The sequence below is a fragment of the Dasypus novemcinctus genome, chromosome 2 (genome assembly GCF_030445035.2).
Source record: "Dasypus novemcinctus isolate mDasNov1 chromosome 2, mDasNov1.1.hap2, whole genome shotgun sequence".
In the NCBI taxonomy this organism is placed as follows: domain Eukaryota; kingdom Metazoa; phylum Chordata; class Mammalia; order Cingulata; family Dasypodidae; genus Dasypus; species Dasypus novemcinctus.
The window spans coordinates 195108019-195127635 of NC_080674.1; the positions used below are offsets into that span (position 1 = coordinate 195108019).

At 52.3% G+C, this 19617-nt stretch overlaps 1 protein-coding gene, 1 long non-coding RNA gene and 3 other non-coding genes across 5 annotated transcripts; 1 reads left to right on the top strand and 4 right to left on the bottom strand.

Annotated features, from left to right (window-relative positions):
* Nucleotides 1–2747: 2747 nt before the first annotated feature.
* TRNAV-AAC (transfer RNA valine (anticodon AAC)) lies at nucleotides 2748–2820 on the bottom strand. The gene has a single exon. It is a non-coding gene; the product is annotated as a tRNA-Val (tRNA).
* A 384-nt stretch (nucleotides 2821–3204) lies between these two features.
* Nucleotides 3205–3276, bottom strand: TRNAP-UGG (transfer RNA proline (anticodon UGG)). The gene has a single exon. It is a non-coding gene; the product is annotated as a tRNA-Pro (tRNA).
* A 75-nt stretch (nucleotides 3277–3351) lies between these two features.
* On the top strand, nucleotides 3352–4368 carry LOC139437422 (uncharacterized). The gene is made up of 2 exons (XR_011647231.1): nucleotides 3352–3638; nucleotides 4061–4368. It is a non-coding gene; the product is annotated as an uncharacterized lncRNA (long non-coding RNA).
* Nucleotides 4369–6500: 2132 nt separating this feature from the next.
* On the bottom strand, nucleotides 6501–6573 carry TRNAT-UGU (transfer RNA threonine (anticodon UGU)). The gene has a single exon. It is a non-coding gene; the product is annotated as a tRNA-Thr (tRNA).
* A 1974-nt stretch (nucleotides 6574–8547) lies between these two features.
* TRIM7 (tripartite motif containing 7) lies at nucleotides 8548–19260 on the bottom strand. The gene is made up of 7 exons (XM_058283741.2): nucleotides 18670–19260; nucleotides 17598–17693; nucleotides 14778–15008; nucleotides 14072–14094; nucleotides 13712–13827; nucleotides 13177–13212; nucleotides 8548–10973 (listed from the first exon to the last, which is right to left on the bottom strand). Exons 1-7 carry the CDS (start codon nucleotides 19186–19188, stop codon nucleotides 10462–10464), a joined length of 1533 nt encoding a protein of 510 aa, XP_058139724.1. The 5' UTR covers nucleotides 19189–19260; the 3' UTR covers nucleotides 8548–10461.
* Between the last annotated feature and the right edge of the window lie 357 nt (nucleotides 19261–19617).

Sequence of the window (19617 nt, forward strand, 5' to 3'; positions counted from 1 at the left end):
TAACCCACTGAATGGACTGGGGAAGAGTGTAAACTACAATGAAACTATAATCCATGTGATGTAGCAGTGCTCCAAAATGTATTCACCAAATGCAGTGAATGTGCCACAATGATGAAGAGGTTGTTGATGTGGGAAGAGTGGGCTGGGATAGGGTATGGGGTATATGGGAACCTCTCTTTTTTTTTTTTTAAGACTTATTTTATTTATTTCTCTCCCCTACCTCCAGTTGCCTGTTCTCTGTGTGCATTTGCTGCGCGTTCTTGTCCGCTTCTGTTGTCAGCAGCACAGGAATCTGTGTTTCTTTTTGTTGCGTCATCTTGTTGTGTCAGCTCTCCAAGTGTGCGGCGCCATTCCTCAGCAGGCTGAACTTCTACCGCACTGGGCGGCTCTCCTTACGGGAGCACAACTTGCGCAGCGGGCTCCCCTACGCCAGGGACACCCCTGCGTGACAGGGCACTCCTTGCGCACATCAGCGCTGCACGTGGGCCAGCTCCACACGGGTCAAGGTGGCCCCGGGTTTGAACTGTGGACCTCCCATGTGGTAGACGGACGCCCTAACCACTGGGCCAAGTCCGCTTCCCCTCATATTTTTTAATGTAATATTTGTTGTGATCTATGTATCTTTTTTAAAAAAAGATAAAGATGTAAAAAAATTTTTAAAAACAAGAGATCTCTATCTTGTTTGTGGAGGTTCTTAGAGGAAGTTATGCAGGTAATAAAATTGCTCTGTAGAAAACTATACTCACACCCAACAAAGTTCTAAATAAACTCTGTGATTCTACCAATGCCGATTTCCTGGTTCGCTTATTTTACCATGCATAGTTAAATTGGAACATTGAAGGAGGGCTGGTGAAGAGTGCATAGGACCTTCTGTACATTTCTTTGCAAGTTTTCGTAAATGTTTGTTTCAAAATAAGAAGTTTTCAAAAGAAAAGATCCCAGATCCAAGTCAGAGTTCTCTTGTAAGAAGTTAATGTGTTCGGTTGGGCAGATAGATACTGAGAGGCCTTCTAATAACAGGGGTTTTGGTCAATTCATGGCTGGTGGTTTTTAGGGACCCATTTTCTAATCCACCGTGGGAAGGTCATTGTCCTGTGGAGACATCCAGACTGAGTAGAAAGTCATGTTATTAAATCATCGAACACTCAGCAGAGATATCTCTGCAAGCCCATGAGGACACACAAGGAAGCTTAAAAACAGACAGCTATAGACAGTATATAAGAATTACTCCACAGTCTTTACATTAAGTGATCACATATCAGGAAATATTTCCACTGGGATGTAGCAGTAACCCAGTTTATTCACCTTGAGTACTAGTTACCCTCCGCACCTCGCTGGACAGGGGCCTCAATCTTCCATCCAAAGTCAGGGCCACAAGAACAGAAAATCAGGTTACTTTCACCTTCCAGAATCTGAGCCAGTCATTCAAATGAAGTTTGGGAAGATTTAATGACACCAAGCCTAAATTTAAAAAGCACAATTCAAATATACAGCAGCATCACAGCTAAGGATATAGACATACCGATGCAGGGAAAAATGAACTGAAAAACAAACTGGAGATTAGTTCACCAAATGTTATGGGTTTTCCCTGGGCTGTGAATGTACAGATGATTTCATCCTACGTTTTCCTGTATTTTGCTATATATAAAAAATGGAATTTTAAAATCATGGGGGGGAGGGGAATTTCTTACAATGGGTTAAGTACGTTTTAACAAAGGTTTAAGACCAGATACCTCGAGCAAGAAAACTTGTTTTAAGGGTGGAAAACTCATGCAACAAAGTTGCATGGATGGAGGCCTCTGAGAAAAAGGCCCTCGTGGTCACTGAAGAGCCACTTCTGAATGAGTCAGTGCCATTGACAAAAAATCTTTGGGATTTAAAAAGCAACTGGGAGAGAGGGTGGAGATTTTTCCCTTTTCTTTCTTAGTTTATAAAAATAAGACACACTCACTGCGGAAGGAAGGAAGGAAGGAGGGAGGGAGGGAGGGAGGGAGGGAAGGAAGGGAGGAAGGAAGGAAGGAGCTTATAAAAGTCTTCCCCTGCGCACAAGCCCACTCCCACACGCTGACCCCGGGGAGTGACTTTGGGTGTGCTCCCCAAAATCGAGTCGTGAGGTGAAACTACATGAACCAGCCTCTGTCAGAGCGCTGGTGGAACGCAGATTGCATGCCAGTGGCCACACGAATCCTCTAGCTCAGGCTATGGTTCTGCAATGACCAACAGACTCATCCCAACACTTGGTTTGGCCTGTGGACTTGGCATAAACTGAATAAGAATACTCAAAATGAACTAAGTCGGGGGTAGCGTGGCCGAGCTGTCTACGGCCTTGGATTAAGGTTTCAGTCTGAGAACTTGGGTTCCAGTTCCACCGCTGCCAGAGATGGTTCTGTTACTGGTTCTGCTCATTTCCCCCTCAGCTTTGGATCAAAGTAGACAGACAGGAAAGCATGTGAGCCCTTGCCCTGGGATATCCTTCCAAGAGCTCAGGATCGGGAACTACGTTTGACAGCAGCCGCAGGTGGTCTCAATCGTTAACCGGGATGGGGACCAAAAGAGGGTGAACGTTCGACCTTTACTTACGAGTGGAAATGGAGCGGGAAGCCAGCGGCTCTCTTCTTGTTGAAGCACCGCGCATTACTGAAAACAATTGGAGACTGTTGGGGGGTGGTCGTGGACGCGGGACAAACTTGTCTTCACCTTCCTCCCCCGTAATCATTTCTATATATTAAAAACAAACGTTGCTTGTCTGTTTCCGCCCGGTTTCGAACCGGGGACCTTTCGCGTGTTAGGCGAACGTGATAACCACTACACTACGGAAACCCACGGGCGGGGGCTTGTCCCGTAAAACCCTTGACTGTTTTCTCTAATGTCATTGCCAAAGCCTTCTGTATGTTTTGGTGCATCCATAGATGAGTGGCTGTAAGGAGACGATCTCATGACTCATTCGCTGAAGCCGAGAGAGCAACTGGCCCTCTGCCAACCCCACGGTGCGAACAGCGTAGCCACGCGTTCCTCGCGTCCGGGCGCCCTGAGCGTGGGCACCCGCACTCTGCACTCCCCAGCTCCCTAGCGACCCGTGCTTCCGGTGAGGCCCACTAACTCATTCACACGAGTTTCTTCCCGACCTATTGGTTCTACCAGTTCTACGCCCCCTGCGTAAGGACCAAGACCAAAATTGTCAATTTAACAAAGCATTTAAAAAGTGGGCTCGTCCGGGATTTGAACCCGGGACCTCTCGCACCCAAAGCGAGAATCATACCCCTAGACCAACGAGCCAGCTGCTAGGCACTTTCATGGGTTTATGCATGAGCCTATTCCGCACGGATCACTTCGTCACCGAGAAAATAGACTTCCATTTCTCGTACTTCTAGAGTGCTCAGAATCTTCGAGCCCCTCCCATCGAACCGCTCCCTGCTGGAACGCGTCAGCCAGTACCCTTCAGCCTCAAGTGCACCGCGTGACCTAAACGCGACGTCTCCCTTGGCGGGTCTGAGACCACCTGGCATCCGAACGAGTGCCTTCCTGCTAGAGATACCAGAGCAGCAGGACGCGGGCATGCGTCCCCTCCAGGGGCGAGGCGCCCCTCCCCAGAGAGGCAGCGTGAGGCACGAGGCCCAAATAAGGCCCCCCGAGCCCACGTAAGGAGCCAGGGTCGGAGGGCAGAAGCCGGGGGCGCCGGCTTCGGGCGAGAACCGAGCCGGGTTTGCAGGAGACTCGGGGCCGGCTGGGTCCTGCGCCCCAAGAGAGAAAATGAAACCCGGGCAGCCCTTTCCGAATGGAGAGCCTGGCAAGGGCGCGGGTCTTTTCTTGATCGTTTTCTCAAAGTAAAGAGTAACACATACTTATTTGGAAAGTGTTTAGAAAATGTAGGGAAGCGTAAATCAGAAATGACAGATGGACCCGGAAACCCACGCTCTGGGGAGTGATTGTGTGGCCCGGACGTTGATGCTCGTCCTCCGAGGCTCGCGCGCGGGCACGTACTTGGTACTTTAAAAACAAAAACAAAACGTTGATGGGTTCACCACCGACATACTATCTTTTAACATCGTTGTATTTTTAGCGGTCGCTCACAGATATCTTACCAATTCAACACGGGAAACCACACGGTTCCTCCTTGAATGACTGCAGTGCGCTCACTCGCCGGGTCTGTGGTTCCTTTAAGCTGCGTTGCCAGGGTCGCCGTCGCATGGGAGCCCCGGCACCGATTGCCTAGGCGTCTTGCTGAAGTTCCTGGTACTCTCCTATTTCACCGGGGATTGCCTCTGAGCGGCCTCCTGCGCAAGGCAAACCCAAGGCGCCCGCTTTGCCGACGCTCTGCTCTTCCTCCCGCGCATCGGACCTACCCTTCATTAAAGGGTTTTCATTGCACTGGGTTGTAGTAGTAGAACAATAGTGATTCGGATTCCCTGATGTAGAATTCACAATCCACCCAGAACTGGACCAAAGGTTTATTTTTATATCATCAGCAGATAAATTCCCTAGGCAGAAGGATATTGTAAAACAAACAGCATGGGAAGCGATGGTGGTTAACCTATTCCCAGGAATCAGTGATCTATCCACTCCCACTGTCCCTGATCTTGCTCAGCCCTCTGCGCCGTGGACACTGCTGACCGCTCCACTCTGGGCCCCTTGCCCGGCCTCCTCCGAGACCCCTTACTGGGAAAGAAGGGGTTGTCGTCCTACCTCTCCACTAGCTCCTTCTTGCCTTGGGGCTCTTGTGGGTTCCGGCCTCGGCCCTCGGCTGTTCCCACGGTGAACAGCCCCAGGTGAACTGACCCTCCCATGTGTCCGCCCCATCCTGGATAGCCCTTCTTCTCCCTGAGCCTACCCTCCACCACAGGCCGGACAAGCCCGCCTCCCAGCGTCTCACCTGCCCCAGGCTGACTAGACCAGGTGACTCGTGGGTGTCCACTGCCGCCCTTCCTTGGGCCCCTCTAGGCCCGAAATCCTCCCTCGAACCCTTCGCCCCCAGAGCCACCCTCTCGCCCAGCTCTTAACACAGGCATCCGCACGCGCGGCCCTAGCGCCGAGACTCTGAGCCCATCTGAGAGCAAGGCCTGCAGCACTTTGCCCAGATTGCTCTACTACCCGTCAGCCCACACTCAGGCACTCTGGGAATACAGTTTTAGCGGGAAAGGACACCGTGTTGAAGCCCCACGTAGTTCGCGGTGGAAAACCGCGCTGCAGCTTCCGCAATGCACTGAGCTTCCTGTGAGGCAGGTGTTTCGCGATCGATGAGCCCGGAGGAGCCCAGGGCGTGCAAGTGCCCGAACGTGCCCACGGGCTCCTGGCCTATCCCGTGCAAGGCGGTCGAAGTTTTGACGCAGTCTTGGCCCTTTGGCTGGGAGCTATCCTAGGGGAGCGAGCGAAGCGAACACCTCCTGACATGGGGGGCCCACAGCTGCACCCCTCCGCCATGCGCCCCATCACCTCGGTCACGCCTCTCCTCCGGCCCCCTCCCAGGCACCCGAGAGGGGTCATCGCTTCTCTGGTGCACCGGGCCCAGGTTCAGTGACCCTGGGCCACCCTGGAGCAGTGCCTGGAATAGGCCACGTCTCCATATGGAAGGCGACTCGCTCAAGGGCTGAGGGACCCTTCGGCTAGAGAGAGGGCCTCCGCGGCTTGGGAGACAAAACCTCGCGGGGTGGGGAGGTCCTGGCCCCAGCCGATCCGGACAAGTGCCCCGATAGTTTACTGACAACTTAGGTTCATTTTAAAAGCGAATTCCATTAACAACATAAATAAATAAAAGTCAGAAGATCAGCACAGTTAGGTGAGTAACTTGTTTTTTGAAAATTAAATGGGTAAAAGACAGCGAATGTGACAAAATTACAGCTTTTGGATGTCACGCATGTGGACGTTGGTTTGCACTTTTCCTTATGTAATTCCATAAAGAAGAGAAGCAAATGCTTACAACGTGGAGGCGATAGTGAGCCGGACGCCGAGGACACACCGCAGCGGAGAGCAAAGGAACAAACCTAGCAATAACGCTTAGAACGCGCGAGAGGGGGCGAAAACCAACGCTTGGGCGCGCAGGAAGCTCGCGGGAGAGATGGGCCGACGCGCGTGTTAACACCATCTCTCTATCCCGGGACAGGGGGTGGCCGCACCCTGTGAAGCAGAAAGAACCCAGACGAGGGGGAGAGCAGGGCCCGAGTGTGGTGACGGGGGGAACAGAAAGGCAGCGCGCCCGCAGCCAAGTCGCCGAGAGCGGGCGAAGACAGAAGCGAGGAGGGGCCTCGCGGGAGGAGACGGGGGGAGTCGGCGGCACCGTGATCGAACAGGAAGGAAGCAGTGGGTTTGGCTCTTAGAAAGAGGAGGTGACGCAAAGGCAGAACCTTTGGGCAGCCGGTCCATAAGGAGCAAAGAGACAAGGGGCTCCGCAAGGGTCTGATTGCCGTGAAGGCGGAAATTCAACTTTTGCTTGCTTGTCTTCTGCTTTCTCACTTTCCCTGAGAGAAGGGTGAAAAAAGTGGAACAGGAAAAAATAAAAATCAGGTAGGCCCCAGCGAGATTTGAACTCGCGACCCCTGGTTTACAAGACCAGTGCTCTAACCCCTGAGCTATGGAGCCAGCTGCGAGTGGCAGGGCGGCTTATGACTTGTTGACACCATCACTGCGCAGCCGCAGATGGCACCGTGGCACCATTACCCAGCCCAGGAAAAGTTCCTGAAGTCAACAGCCGTTTCACCCGCGGCGTTCGGTTAAGTGTAAGGGACAAGGGTCGGGTCTCAAATTCTCGGATAGAGACCCATGGGGAGAGGGATGAGGTGAGGGCGGGGGCGCTTGGAGGACAGGGCGAGCGCCTCCGGCGGATTTAGAGAGAGTGCAGCTGGTGGTTTTGTCGGGACTGGGAGGTGGTCAGGGATGCAGGCTGGATGGAGGAGAGAAGATATGCGGTTAGTTTTTTGGTTTTTTTTTGTTTGCTTTTTCTTTATTTTCTTTTAAATGTTACATTAAAAAAATATGAGGCTCCCACATACCCCCCCCCCACTCCCCCTACCCCACTTGTTTCACATCAACAACTCTTCCATCATCGTGGCACATTCACTGCACCTGGTGAATACATTTTGGAGCACTGCTGCACCACATGGACAGTGGTCTGCACTGTAGTCTACACTCTCCCCAGTCCACCCAGTGGGCCACAACAGGACACACAATGTCCAGCATCTGTCCCTGCAGCACTACCCAGGACAACTCCAAATTCTGAAAATTGCCCCACATTGTATCTCTTCTTCCCTCTTCCTACCATCAGCAGCTACCATGGCCATTTTCTCCATGTCAATACTATAATTTTTTCCATTACTAATCATAATAGTTCCCCAGCCGAACACCAGTGAGTCCACTCTAATCCATACTCTATTCCTCCATCCTATGGACTCTGAGATGGTTAAGTCCAGTCCCCCTCTACATTAAGAGGGCACTCGCGCTTGTTGTATGTGGGGATGAGGGTCTAGAGGTCAGGCCTGTTAGAGAAGGGTTAGGGGGAGGGAGTCAACAGACCTCAGTCAACAGACCTCAGTCAATAGACCTGAGGGCAAGGGCTGTGAAGGTGGGACCCTGTGAAGGTGGGCTGTTAAGGAGCCATAGGGGAATCAGGAGGGAGAGTCTGAGAAGGAGCAGTGGGGGGATCAGAAGGTCGGAGTGTGAGAGGGTGCTGGGTGGAGGACTGGGTCAGGGCCTGGGTCCCCTAGGCCCTGTCACACTCTTGGGTGAATTAGGGAAAGCCAGTTCGTAGGGCCTCACCTTGAGTCTTAAAGTGAGGGGCTAGTTCTGCCAGGGTTCCTTAAATTGCCCACAGGCAAGAGGGCTAAGATGAGGGTGGGGAAAGCCCCAGCCAGGCAAAGGTAGTAAGTGTTGGCTGTAAGTGGTGGACCTTGGCCTCGCAGCCGGTAGCCAGCCTGCCCCTCTTGCCCTTGCAAAATCAGGTGACTGAGGTCACTGGGTGGCCTGACCAGAGACAGGCCCCTGCGTGCCCCACCAGTCTGGACGCTAAGGAACCCTGTGGGGATAGAGTGGCAGGGCCCTAGATTCCTCATTGTTCTGCAGCACAAAGGCATCTGGGACTAATGGATGGGGTCAGAAGATCCCAAGTTGGGCCAGACACTGTTCTCAGAGACCCTGATACTGGAGCCCAAAGGACGGTAGAGAAAAATGCACACCAGCATACCTACACATACTCACATACCACCATTGTGACATCAAGTCTCCATTGTGCCGCAGCGACGAGAGAACATCTCTCCCCCTCCACATGCAGTTGCTATCATAACTGTTGTTACCCCCTTCAGATACATGTACATCTATTGTAGTTACTTTGCAAACACACAGTCACATTCACAGACACAAAACGTGAAAGTGTACAATCAGCCTGTCCCACAATCCCGAGACCTGGCCCTACACACACATAGCCTCCACAGACCCTTGACCTGTACCAGACACCCACATCTTCTGTGACCTGTAATATATGTTTTGATATTTCAGCATAGTTGTTGTATGATATAAAGTGTAAGGGTGCTACTCAATCAAAAAGCCGTAAGAGAGGCAGCCCAGATAAACATCAGTTGGTTTAATTAGTAAAAGAATGTTTGAAATGGGTTTTCCTTGTGGAAATCAATGGCATTCAAATACATTAATTGGCTACAATGTTCTAGAAGTACTCTCTGTGTATGAACAGGGCATAGAATTTAAAAGTACCCTTCACCCTTAGGAATATTGCTTTAGGCCGGACTCTTAAAATGGCTCTGTCCCCAGCTCATAGGACACAGGATTCTGATCACCTGGGTCTGCAGGATAATGCCTGCCCCAAGAGAACCTGTATGACAGGTATGTTCGAAGTATCTCAAAAGACAGAGCACCGAGATTCCATGATGTTTGCAGACCACACCATTCTACTGTCCCTGTCCCTGCATGCCAACATATTTGTCTCAACCATCTCTGCATAGCAGAACTGGGACCTGAGACTTGCCTTCATTCTAATCTGGTAGCCACATAGTGGGGGAGGAAACCTCTGGCCCTCTCCTAAATATGATGTGGCTAATAGTCAACAAAAAAACTAATAGTAGGGTATGACCAAATTGACCTAGGTGTGTTCACAACATCTAAACCCTACATACATGCTCATAAATGCCTTCAAATCTCTATGCCCCCTGTACACACAATCTGAGATTTAAACATATGTACACACGCACACACACATAAACACATGCTCACCCAGTCTGGTAGAAATCTTTGCTCACACTTATGTGCTGGCACTCAGACCTGGGGAGGGGAGAATGAGTCAAACCACCCTAGAGATGAGTTCATGGTCTGTATTTCCATCTCCCCATTCCCTTTCCCCGGGGAGCACTAAACAGGAACCCCCCCCCCCACCACCACCACCACCACCACCCTCCCAGAAGCCAGCCAGAAGTGTGTTGTAATCCAGAAGCTGGTGAATGATTAGCCAAGGAATACTAAGGCTGGTCAGTCTGCTGAAGGCCCACCAGGGCACAGCCGAACAAGCTATGGCACCAGAGTCCTCTGCTGTTAGCAAGTTCCAGGAAGCATATTTGTACTCTGTCCATTTCTGTGCTGGTGCTAGTTGCATCTGTAAAATTATAAATGCCAGCCTGCACTGCCAAATTCCAGAGCCTTTGATCTCTTTCGCCAAGGGAGACTGACTTTGACACTTGAAGATAGGGGTTTAGGTATCTTTGAGAACATGAGTTGGCCATCATTGTGGTGGAGAATACGCATATCATTCTGGACCAAAGGACTAAGGGGTGCTGGAGTATAGCAATGCCTATATGCTGTTGTCCTGGGATTTCTTGGGTGGCTTTCCCCTCAACTTCAGGTCAAGGATCTCCTTCCAGTTCTGGCCCAGACTGGCCTCTGAGCTGGGGGTATAATGCTTTTTCTCCCTGAGTAGGATAACCTTGTCAGTCCAGTTAGATCCTGAAGACAGAGCTAAGAGCTGACAGGAGTGCCAAGCAGAACTGATAATGAACTTGACTGGCCCAGACCAGAGCCTGCCCCCTTGCAAATGAAGACAGCACAGGACCAGGACTTGCCAAGTTGTTCCACCAACCAGAAGACCCTTCTGAGCTGGGGCAGTGAACCCCCTGTAAGGAGGCACCCCAGTCAGTCTTTCAACTCCCTGTGGCCAGGTGGCTTCTTGACCTCACCTGCCTCCATCTCCTTGCCTGTCAGGCCAAGCCCTGGTGCCCACAACAGGGACGGGACAGGCTCCAAGGGTCCAAGGCATCTTTCAACCTGTTCAGCTGACCTTTTCCTCAATCACCCACTCTCATGGCTCCAGTGCTGTGTTCTGCAGAAGCGGGTCTGGGGCAGTCTAGGGCATGAGTACGAAAGGTAGACAAGAAGGCTCTGTGGAAAGCCAACCCTCCCTTCCCAGGGGTGGCCAGGAGGTGGGGGAGGGGTTCGCCCCTGAGGCCCCCCTCCTAGGAGGCGGAGCAACGCCCATCAAGGCCAGATCCGCAAGTAGGTGCCAGTGGAGCAGACGGAGAAAAGGGGGAACACGCGCTCGTGAAAGTTGACGCGGAAGGTGTAGAGGTGGCGCATGTCCTCCGTGGCGTAGAAGGACACGGCGCCCACCTCGAGGTCCAGGGCCACCCGCACGCGCGACAGTTGCCCGCAGCTGAGGGGCGTCCGTTCCGGGCTGGTCACGGCCCAGTACTGCCCGCCGTTGAGCTGCAGCGCCCACACGCCCTCCTCAGGGGTGAAGGGCGTGAGGCCCTTGCGCCGCACGCTCTCGCGGGCCACGCCGAAGGCCCAGCCGTCCTTGGAGCCCACCTCCACCTCCCAGTGGTGCCGGCCGGAGGAGAAGCCGCAGGACGCCAGCACCCGCGTGTTGGTGTCGAAGCGGCGTGGGTGGCTGGGCAGGTCCTGGGCCTGCTGTCCAAGGCGCACGCTCTTAAGGTCCAGGGAGAGGATGAGGCGGGGGTTGGCCGTGTCGGGGTCCAGGGTTAGCTCCACTGCAGGCAGAGGGTGGGGCAGAGACAGAGGAGAAGACGTGGGTCCTGCAGGCCCTTTCCCAGCCCCCGCCTCTCGGGCCACGCCCCCTCCCTCCTGGGCAAACCTGACTCCTCTAGCCTGGGAACCCCTCCCGCATCCAGCGCCTCTACTCATCTTTCTTTTCACTAACAAGTATTTATTGAGATCCTCCACGTACGATGCATGGATCTGATTTATACCCCAATTCTAAAAGCTCTATCAGTCCAATTTAAAAGAAAATGGGGGAAATTTAAACACTAGATATTGGGGGAAAATTCTTTCATTATTCTAGGTGTGATGATAGTTTTATGGTCATGTTTTTTAAAGTACCTGCTTAGAAATGACATACTGAGAGAGTTATCTGTGATTTGCTTAGACAAATGGACTTAGACCACTGATGTGGAAGCAGTGGCCAACTGAGGTCAGGGAGAGGGAAACAGGTGTTACTAATGCAGGGGCATTTTCAGGACTTGGGAATTGTCCTGAAAAACACTGCAACAACAGGTACAGGCCGTTCTATATCTTCCCGTAACCTACAGAATTGCGTGGAAGAGAGTGTAAACTACATTGTAAACTATAATCCATGCTTAGTAGCTATGCTCCAAAATGTGTTCATCAATTGCAACGAGTGTACCACACCAATGAAGGATGTGGTTAATGTGGGTAAATGTGGGTGATATGGGGAGCACGGCATATGGGAATCCTCTATATTTTTTAATGTAACATTTATGTAATCTAAATATATTTTAATTAAAAATTTAAATAAATAATCCAGTGGGAAGGAGGGGGTAGGGTATGTATGAAAAATATTAGCCACAAATTTATAACTGCTGAAGGTGGATGATGGGTATGTGGTGCTTTCTTGTGCTCTCTCAACTTTTGTGTGTTTGAACATTTCCTTACATAATAAAAAGTTAACATTTCAGGCACTGTTGTAGGCACTGGAAGTAGCACAGAATTTCTAAGACAGTCGAGTATCCTTGCCCTGCTGCTGCTCACTTTCTAGAAGGTGGAGGGAGACAATAAGTGATAATCATAGCAAATAACGATAGTAAATCAGGAGAACAGAGGGACCAGGAAAGCAGGCTAGAGCAGTCAGGGAAGTCCTCACCAAAAAAGGATTTGAGCAGGGACATACAGAGGCAAGAAGCGCCCCCTCCCCTGCATAAGGCTACGTGGGGGAAGTGTGTTCCAGCCGAGGACAGCCCGCGCAGTGCTGGGACCCCTGAGGTGGGTGTGTACTTGGGGTTTTCTAGGAACAGCAAAAGGGGCATGTGGCTGCAGAGAGTGAACACGGGGGAGAATGGGAAAGTGAGGCCAGACTCCTTGGGGCCTGGAAGGACATGGTGAGGCCTCTGTCCTTTACTGAGTGAGGGGGGCCAACGCAGGGCTCTGAGCAGAGGAGGGGCCTGGTCTGACTCGGCCGGTTTAGCTTCTGCCCATGTCAACTCTGACCGAGCTCAGCTGTCAGCATCAAGAGTAGGTGCCCTCTCCTCCCCTCGGGGCTTGATCCCACTCATTCCAGAGCCATCTCCCTCCCTGTTTTCAGTCTCTCACTACCTTCCCTGACCCCTGCACACAAACTCCACCCCCAAGCCACAGTGTACAGGCCACAAGCTCCCACTGCTGCCTGAGGGAGCCAGAACTACTGGGGTGAGAGGACAAGGGACCAAGGAGGACAGACTGACAGAGTCGCTGAGGTGGGACTGAAGGAAAGAACTGACCGAGGACTGATTTTTACTCAACAAAGATGTAGGCTGTGCCACCTGACCCTTCCTGCTCCCTCCTTCTCCCCTGACGACCTTGAAATTAATCTTACAGCAGTCTGACTACAGGAAGGAAAAGAAAACAAAACTTGAGACACCAGCTATTCCAAGTCAAACTCACCCCCAGCCTCCCTTCTGCCTCTCTTCTTCCACCAGACTAGTACTTTCCCACTGCCCTTGCCCTGCCCATAAACCTCCACCAACCCCCTGCCTTCCGGGAAGTTGAATTCTAGTCTCTCCCCACTGTGGCAGCAGTCCTTGAATAACATCATCTGTGCCAACTGTTTAACACTGTCTGGTGCAATTTTTTTCTTTGACAGAACCAAGCATGTGCAAATCCCTCGAGAGAGTCACTGGCAGGGAATGGATTCTCTCTACATTGCCATGTAATGAGAACTCACTATCACAACCATCATACCTTTCTCCTCTTTCTCCAGCTCTTCTCGAAGATCTTCTGCAGAGAAAAAACAAAGCAGGGCGTACGTGAGCTACATAGGTATTTGTCTGGCCATGACACCACCTCTTCCAACATTTATAGTCCAACTGACCTCACTCATTTCCCAAATTCCCCAGAAGCTGAGACTGATGTGCAGGCACTGAGTCAGCCACGATGGGGGAGGAGGGATGGTGGTTAGAGGATAGATGTCAGATGCCCAGGTATTCCAGCTCAACCTTTCCCCATTTCTCTCCTCTTTTGCCTGGAGCTGGCCTGGGCTGAACAAACTCCTCAGTCCCCTTTCTGCCCCCAACACCACTCCACCCCTTCTGTCCCCTTGGGAAGCTGCATGGCCTGGGAGGGCATGATCTGATTTGCCACCACTGCCTGTCCCACCAACCTGGCTCCACACATGCCTCGCAGCTTCTGACAAGGGACCCCCTCAGGATTCCTGAGCTTCCAGAAACATACCAGCACTACCCATACCACAGGGCCTTGCACCATGCTAGGCCCTTACCTTTGAACTTCTTGAGCAGCCCCTTTAAGACAAAGGTCTTGAGGGAAACATTCCAGACTTTATTCTTCATCTCAGAAGAGACCGTTGTCGGTTTGGGGCCGGGCACATTGCTGCACCTGCAGGACAGGGTCCCTGAAGAAGGCCCACAAACACTGGGCTCTGACAAATAGGATGATGAGGTGAAAAAAGGGTGGGGCAGACCTTGGGTCAGAATCCTCATGGCCAGACAAGCAGACATTTGCCTCAGAGTGCACACAGGTAAGGCAGCAGGAGGCCGGGGGGCAGGGGTGGGAATGAAGAGATCACTCAGTGGCAAAGAAACAGCTTAGGGAGACCCAAGGAGCCGTCAGGTTCACTTACCTGTTTAGTGTGTTCTTGAATTCCTGGAAGGAAGGATGGAAGAAAACCAAATCAACGTCGAGTAACCTCCATTCAACTGTGAGAAAACAAGACTGACCCCCTGCCCTGCTTCCAAGAGGAATAACCAATAAGCAGGTGCACCCACACCCCATAGCCTGCTCGGGCTCCTGGGTGGTAACAACTTCCCACTGTAGCTAGCCTCTGGGTCTCAACAACGTGGTGGACCCCTCAACTCTGTCCACATTTCTGCAAATGTTCACTTCATTTCAGAATCATCACTGGAGCCGTCTGCTGGGACACAGGGTTAACTCTGTTCTCAAAATGACATGAGACATCACACAGCACTTATGCAACCACTGTTCTTGTTCTTGTTCTCGTGAAATTTATTTAGTGGATTGTGATCATTTTTTAAAAATGAGATGGAATAGAAAACACCCAAGTGCATCACAGGTAGTTAAGATAAGTATTGTTTTCTGAGACTTTGTCTCAAATATGTGTATTCTGGAATAGGAGGTAAAATATATTATTGTGGATCATGGTCAAGAAATATTTATCCTACCCTTTTAGCCCTCTAACCTCAGGAGATCAGGGCACTTCTCCCTAGTCCCCTTTGGCTCTGGATTGTGCAGTTCTACTAAACTCACAGGACCTAACTCTGTTCACTCTGTGGATAAACCACTCGAACCCCTGACTAAGCGAGGCTCACCTGGAGAAAGTCAAGGTCAGGCTTGCGAGCTGTCTCCTGGATCTGGCTGCTGAGCTTGGAGAGCATGGTGATCTCTCCCCCAAGCTGGGCCAGGTTTTCATTCTGCTTCTGTGTCACTTCCCGGGACAGCTCCTCCAGGCGGCCTAGAAGCCGGCCTTCCTGCTCCACCAGGAAGGCCCGCAGTGCCTGGAACTCAGCACCCACTTTCTCCCGCTCGGCCGCCATCTGCTTCTGTTCAAGGAGGAGAGGTGGAAAGGCAAGGGTACTTGGGCACTGAGACAGGGCATTGGGAAAGGTGCCTCTGAGTCTTCCCACAGGGCAGGATTCCATTCCCCTCACAGCTCTGGGGATCAGAGACACCCCATGCATGCACACACACATACTTGCACTCACTCTATTTTAAATATCCCGAGTCCATGCATTCAGTAGCCTCAATAGATACTCTTGCCCTCATCACAGATGTGCGCTTGTGCCTCTCTGGATCTGGGCTCTACATTTAGCCTCAAGCAACTTCAAACCAGCCTCGGAACCACCAGTTTCCTCCTTTTAAAAATGGGAGGAATAGATTGTTGCCTTCTGATTAAACTGATGCAGCTTTTCATTCCCCAAACACATTTATTTTATCACCCCCTCAACTTTGATTTTTCACTTCCTTTTAAAGATCACCATTTTAGCAATTATAAAGTTGACACTTGCTCATAAAACAAAACCTGGGAGACGCAGAAAAGCTGAAAGAAGAAAGGAAAACAGAAAACCTGATGCTAGTGTCCAGAGGTAGAAGCACAATCACAGTGACCTAAGAGAATGCGCCATATGCAAGTTTTCTCTATTTTTCTTTCCATTAGCATTACACACAGTATTTTCCACACCTGTGTTTTTAGATGCAGCTTCACACTCCTGACTCTCACTTCTTTATGTGAACACATGTGTGGCATTCCACATGATCTGATAAGCAAGGAGCCAAAGCCCAAGAAGACACTGGACAGTGACAAGAGAGAAGGATTCAGCCCACCGGGACAAGCTGGGCTGTCAAAGCTCCTCTTCCCTGAAATCTCTAGAGAAAAGGAAAGGTTGGGTGTATGGGGAGACTGTGAGAAGAATCTGAAGTTAGGAGACCTATGTTCAGTCCACAGCTTTCTACAATGCCCTCTGCTTTACTTACTTCACAGGAAGCTGGGAAAGCAAACAACAGTGGCTAACATTTACTGAGGACTTACATACCCTGTGGTAGCCCCCTTTCAGAGCACTTTACAGGTTTTACCTCATTTGACCCTAACAACAACTCAATGAGATGAGTACCCTTATCATCCCATTTTACAGATGAGAAGACAGAGGCAGAGGGACACATCACTAGTAAGTGGTAAGCCAGGATTCTAACCCAGGGATTCTGATCCAAAGCCTGCACTTTCTCACATCCATACCATATTGCCTCCCAAGGGAATAACAACTGAAATAGCATTTGCCAAAATACTCTCAAAGCAGGGATTCTCGACCTTGGCACTATTGATATTTGGATTCAGATAGTTGTTGTGCAGGGCTATTCTGTACACTGTAGGATGCCAGTATCACTCCTACCTCAGTATTGGCAACCAGAAATATTGCCACTGTCAAATGTTCCCTTGTGGGGAGAGGGGATTGCCCGCAGTATGAATTGTTCCTCTAAATGGTGAGAGCAATTTCAAATAAAAGGATTCATCCCCCCTTGTGATCATGCAGCACAGTTAAGACTCTACCTCTGTAGTTTCATTAAGCAGGCATTTCGCAATGGTAATGTGTGTGAGCCACAGGTGGAGGTGGTTAGGTGGGTGCTGAAGTGCACAGAAGTAGAAGGTGCTCAGCAGAGTCAGGAGGTCCTAACAGACTGAGAAGGCTGAGGTCGCAGATGCATGTGCGAGGCAGGTAAGGAACCTGGGGCATCTCAGCCAGAGAGTCCTCCCGCTATCCCTTCCTCATCCACCCGGAGGGAAGGAGGGTCTTCAGGTTACTCCTCTAATTCCCACGTCCTAAACAGAAAGACCCCACCCCCAAAGGCCCTAGGGGAGTCTTTCATTCAGCACCCACTTACTGAGTTAGGAACAGAACTTGAAGTAGACAAATAACAGAGTCAGGGACCCCCATTTGCCCATCTTAACCAAAATGAACCTGATCTCACTTTGCTGTTCCAAGTACATTTTATTTTACCCTCTAATGAAATCGTCACTGTAATGAAGATGCAATATCCCAGTTCACTGGGGCTCTGGGCACCCTCGAGTGTGCAGCTGGGGTTGCTGTACACCCAAGTCCCCAAGCATCCTGCTCTCTGCTGGAGCCCGGAAGCAGTTTGGATATGCCCCTAGCCACTTCTCCCTTCGCTTCAATCCTAAAATCTACAACACCCTGAAAATGATTTTTTTTCCTCCAACATAATTCATTTGGTGCAAAGCATGCATTGAACAGGCATGAGGATATTTATTGTATTTATGCTCATGCTTAGAGTATTCATACATTTCCCTGCAGAAAAAGTAATGTGTTCAATTACAAGATGCTGCCCCAGGCCCTAATTGGGGTGTTACAGAATATTCACTGGCACAGCTCAAATTTAAACCAGTTGTTCTAGAATAATTATTTTAGTATACCCTTTCACTCTCAAAAGCACTAGTTTGTATCATAAATTACACGTTCATTCTCTATAATATGCACCATATTAACTTTCTAAAACCCACCTCTGCTCTTTCACAGGCACACATCCCAACACCACACATACAGAGCCAGGAGTGGGGGTGGGGTGGCAGTTGTGCTGCTGTCCCCCACCGAGGTCCAGCCGTGGGGTGGCCAGCTCACCAGGAGCTCCCTGCTCTCCTTCTCCTCTGTGCACCGGAAGGCCTCGTAGTCCTCCAGTTCCTTCTTCAAGACCCTCAGCCTGGACTCCAGGAGCTCCTGTGGGAGAGTAAAAGGGAGACACAGTAGGGAGAGGATTCTGGAAATCCCCTTTTCTGGAGGTGTCTTTTTAGAGACATCCAGGAGAAAAGGAAGTGCCAGCTTATTAAGGGCACCACTGGACATCGGGATGGATACAGCTGGCACCGGCTGGCCATAGGAGGACAGGACATATGCAGGGTGACTCCAAAATGGGGTCTCACTTCCTCAAGGTCATCTGCTGAACAAGGCAGGCTGAAACACAAGTTCCCATTAGCCCAACCCGCCTTGTCCTCTCCTCTGCTCTCCTCCCCACCACCAGAAAGCCCCTTTGGATGGGAGGGTTGCCGTAGGGCGGAAGAGCAAAGAAAGAACGCAGACTCTGCGCCGGAAGCCTCTACACAACATTCCTTGGCTGCAGTTCCAAAAGGAGGCAGCAAAAGGCGGCGGCGGGGGTGGGGGTGGGCGCCCAGATACGACAGCTTTGACACAGCCCAGATGGCTCTCGGCGTGGTACTCAACCCAGCTCTGGAACCTGGCTCGCGGAGGTCGTTCCGCATGGGCCCGGGAAGCCCGGACGCTGAGCAGAGCCACACCCCGGGAAAAGAGCTGGCGGCAGGGAGAGGAGCAGGGGACGTGTGGGTGTGACCGGGCCTTCTTACCGGTGAAGAGCTGCAATAACGCAGACGCCACTTGAGGCCCGAACCGGAGAGAAAGAAAATCGCCAAATCCATGGGGGCGTCAAGCAGGCGGCCCAGTATGGGGACCAGAGGGAAATGCGAGCGTGTGTATGTGCGTGGGTGGTGGGTGGTGCTGTGGGGGTGATAGGAGGAGAACCGCGCTCAGCTCCGGAGGCAGTCCCAGGGGGCTAGGATTGGGAACAGGAAGCAGGGACTCACTTGTGCCTCCTGCCTTGCCTGGGGGTCGAAGGCAATGGGTGCGCGGCAATGGGAGACGAAGGGTCTCGCGGACAGGAAAGGGTGTGACCAGCTCTCACCTTTGCCTCTTGCACCGCCTCGTCCAGTGGCAACACTGCATGTGAGCGGTGCTCGCGGGCGCGGTCGCACACCACGCAAATGGCGCGTCCATCGTCCTGGCAGTAGAGCTTGAGCGGTTCTCCGTGCTGCGCGCACCTGGCCGCCGCCGCTCGGGCTGCAGCTTCCTGCGGCCCTCGCTCCCCAGGCGCGCCTGAGGGCAGGCTGAAGCGCCGCAGCAGCGCGGCCACGGCGGCCAGCTGCCTGTTGGGCCGCAGGTGGCCGGGGCGCGCAGGCTCGCGGCACTGTGGGCAGGGCAGAGAGCAGGACAGGGCAATGGGCGAGGTGGCGGCTCCGGAACCCGGGCGCTGCCAGCAGCGCGAGATGCAGGCGCGGCAGAAGCTGTGGCCGCACTCGACGGAGACGGGCTCTCGGAAGAGCTCCAGGCAGATGGAGCACGTCGCCTCGCCCTGCAGCTCTGCCGCCAGCGCCAGCGCCTCGGACCCGGCGCCTGGGCCTGTGCGGGGCCCCACCGCCGCCATGCGCCCCCTCCGCAGTCCCGAACCGGGAAGCTACCGTACGCGGCACTGGGCGCAGCGGCGGAGGCCGGCCCCTCGGCGCGTACTGGGGAAGGAAGGGCGGGGCTGAGGGCCGGCAGGCGGAGCTGTGAGCCGAGGGCGCGCGGGCTTGGGAACCCGGAGGGGAGGCTGAGGGCTGAAGATAGGCGGGAGGGCCCAGGGAGAGAGGATTTAAGAGGCAGACCGTGCCATGCGCCGCTCAGTCTGGGTCTCTCAGCTCCAGACCTTGACCGACGGCCTCCCCAGCCCCGTGGCGACCTCTACCCGTCGCCCTCCTCTCTAGGCCGCCCCAGCTTGACCCAGTCAGCCACGGGAAACAGGCCGCGACAGGTGGGTGCACAAACCCAGCTGGGCGCTGGCCGCAGTCCGAGGCCGACCCAGCACGATCGGTCG

Bases quoted from the DNA above. Each gene is read 5' to 3' on its own strand.
- TRIM7 (XM_058283741.2), bottom strand. From the start codon at position 19,188: ATGGCGGCGGTGGGGCCCCGCACAGGCCCAGGCGCCGGGTCCGAGGCG. The intron at 13,828-14,071 runs GTAAGTGAACCT...CCTGTCCTGCAG, and splicing joins TTCAAGAACACACTAAACAG to GTGCAGCAATGTGCCCGGCC. The intron at 10,974-13,176 runs GTATGATGGTTG...CTCTGCCTGCAG, and splicing joins GCTGGAGAAAGAGGAGAAAG to TGGAGCTAACCCTGGACCCC.